The sequence below is a fragment of the Trachemys scripta genome, chromosome 14 (genome assembly GCF_013100865.1).
Source record: "Trachemys scripta elegans isolate TJP31775 chromosome 14, CAS_Tse_1.0, whole genome shotgun sequence".
Lineage (NCBI taxonomy): Eukaryota > Metazoa > Chordata > Testudines > Emydidae > Trachemys > Trachemys scripta.
Genome location: NC_048311.1, coordinates 34,681,854 through 34,684,497, shown reverse-complemented (window position 1 = coordinate 34,684,497; position 2,644 = coordinate 34,681,854). Strand labels below are relative to the sequence as shown.

The window sequence follows — 2,644 nt, the reverse complement described above, 5'->3', positions numbered from 1 at the left end:
CAAGCACAGTTGGTCTGTAGGACGTGAGCAACGTGCTCGGCTAGTGCAGGGCCCCCTCCATAGAGCAGGGACAGCTAGAATGGCTAAGTTAAAGCCACAGGTCACATTCTGCCACCTTGCTGCACATCTAGGGAAAGTCTTTGTTGATGGCATGGCAACAACCTTTCTCTGCTGTTTGTGGTGTGCTTGTGGGTATCTGACCAGCGCTGGAGACTCCCCGCTTAGCTCAAAAGCAAAAAGCATGAAGAGAAATTAATCACAGCCATGAGTTTATTGAAACCAGTCCAGGGATTGCCACATTACAGCTGGAAACTGACTTATATGGTTGGCAAGGGGTCTAGTCCCAAAGCAACTTGGGTTCAAAGAATGGACATGATTCTGGTGCTGAACAGCACACCTGACCTGTGGGTATACCTCTGGTTGTGGTGGGAGGCAGGCCCCTTATCCTATTGGCCACACAACAGCCTTCATTTCTCTACTGCTGTATTTGAAGGTATCAGTTCAGGGCCCAGCCTGCCTGTGGTGCATGGGAGAAATGATTGCCAAAGGCATTAGGAGCGGTGAGCCTGGATGGAGAGCTGCATATGGCCCTAAGAATCCCATTTCAACTAAAGAAAGATTTGAGATGACGTGACCATCTCTCACCAGTAAGGTACAGAATACCCACATAACTGGATAGTGGTGATTTCTCAGAGAATGGAGGGAGGCAGGGTCAGGACAGGCCTGAGAGGTCTCTTCAGAGAAGAAGGATGGGAAGGTTCCCATGATGCAAGAGCTGGGAGAGGTTTTATTTAAACAGGAAGGTCCCTTTTAGTTAAGAAAGAGCTGTCACAAGAAGCCAGCTTTTCAAAGGTTCTGAGCTCCTGCTGACTTTGGGTGGAGTTGCGAAGGATAAGCACCTCTTAAAAAAAATCAGGTCCAGGGTGTTTTAAAGAAGACCCATGTCTGCATGGCAAAAGGAGCCATTATCATAAAAGGGCCAACATGAGATGTACCCAGGCCAACCCCTGGCCTTTTACTGAGGCCCACATGTGCCGTGTAGACCTTAAGGGCACAGAGAAAGTTGAAATACTGACTGTGCCCAGGATGAAGCAATTAATAATGCTGAAAACTTTGACAGCATGTGGAACCAGCATCATGGTGGGAAAGGTTAACATGCAGATGCTTCCAGTCATGTCTCCACTGCTCCATCTGCCCCAGGCTTCCTTTTTGCCTATAATAAGTCAATTATTTGGGGGCAAGAATTATCTGCTAAAGTTCTCTATAAGGGCTGGGGATACATATGATGCTGTATAAATAATTCGCTGTTCCAGGGTGTGGAGAGAGGGGCTGAATCCCAACAAAACACTATAACAACAGCCCATTAAATCCAAGTAGATCTGCTGGTTGCGGGGGGCTCTGTCACTCCTTGAATTTCCACTCTTGCCGGCACATAGGACAGTGCTGCTGGACTTGCTGTGAATTCAGCCACTTGAGAATGCAGTGCATGTGGAAGCAGTGGGAGCACTGCCCCCACACCAGGGGGCAGTCATCTCCAGGCACCTTACCTACAAAGAGACAAAATTTATGAGGAGAGAAGGGAGCACCTGGGCTGAAATACTGCACAGGGCAAGGGGCCTGGGTTACTCACAGTCTGGGCAACAGCCATTAAAGGCCATCCGGCAGATGCCACAGTTCTCATCATTGGCCACCCAGAGCCAAGAGGCTACCCCATTCCAGCTCTTTATCTTCACCTTCATCCTGGCCAGCTGTGTGTGTCAGAATCAAGTCAGCACCTGGCAGGAGAAGCAGTTGCTCAGATTGAGTTTAATTTCTAATCCTTTGGTTTCCCAGCTGAAACAGCTCATGTCCCCAGGGGCAATGCAGCCTCCTTTGGCTACCAGCATTGCTTCCTCCCCATGGCAGTTCAGAATGGGATGTGGATGGGCTGTTCCCTCCCCCACAGCTCAGTGGTTACTAGTGAACCTCTATCCTCAGGAGCCTCTCATCCCAGATCCTCTATCCTAGTTCACAAACACCCATTTAGTGACCTTGCCCCATCACGGGGCATACCAGGATCAGCACCCCCCACTTTACAGATCAGGAAACTGAGTAACAGTGAGAGGAAGGAATTTGGTCAAGGTCACACAACTGGTCTGACTGCCAGTTCCATGGCAGGAGAAGTAGGAGCCTAGGCCTGAGCCCCCTGCCCTTATACTCCAGGCTTCCTCGCAGCACTGCTGGGAGGACCTGGGCACCTTAGTCTTTCCATGGGACAGAATGAAAATGGATCCCAGCAGCTCCTATTAGCATGTCACGTGATTGCTTCCTGCCAGGATCAGGGCTGAGAGGCCTCCCCGCACCCCCAGGGAAAGGGGCTAACACGCACCTAACGGGGTCCCCCAGAGCTAGGGTGACCAGACGTCCTGATTTTATTGGGACTGTCCCGATATTTGCTTATTTGTCCTGCGTCCCGACCTACCGCCAGCTTTTTTTTTTTTGTTGCCCCCCCGCGTCCCAATATTTCACCTGTGTGATCTAGTCACAAAGTCACCCTACCCAGAGCTCAGCACGACCCGGAACCACGGCAAGCAGAGGGAGCACCCTCCCCCTCGGGATCTCTATGCCCCCGCCCCCGGGAGCCCCTCCCCCTCGGGATCTCTCC

General features: G+C 51.2%; 1 protein-coding gene across 4 annotated transcripts in view; it reads right to left on the bottom strand.

Moving 5' to 3' along the window:
* Positions 1 to 252: 252 nt before the first annotated feature.
* ANAPC11 (anaphase promoting complex subunit 11) overlaps positions 253 to 2,644 on the bottom strand; it is a 5,338-nt gene continuing 2,946 nt past the window's right edge. For 2 of the 4 annotated variants that reach the window (XM_034789997.1, XM_034789996.1), the window contains exons 2-3: positions 1,631 to 1,775; positions 253 to 1,547 (exon numbers count right to left, since the gene is read on the bottom strand). In XM_034789997.1, the coding sequence (XP_034645888.1) occupies positions 1,402 to 1,547; positions 1,631 to 1,739 (255 nt within the window). In that variant the 5' untranslated portion in view covers positions 1,740 to 1,775 and the 3' untranslated portion in view covers positions 253 to 1,401. Of the gene's footprint in view, positions 1,548 to 1,630; positions 1,776 to 2,368; positions 2,472 to 2,508; positions 2,532 to 2,644 lie in introns of those variants that run through there. The other 2 variants (XM_034789999.1, XM_034789998.1) reach the window with 2 other exon arrangements.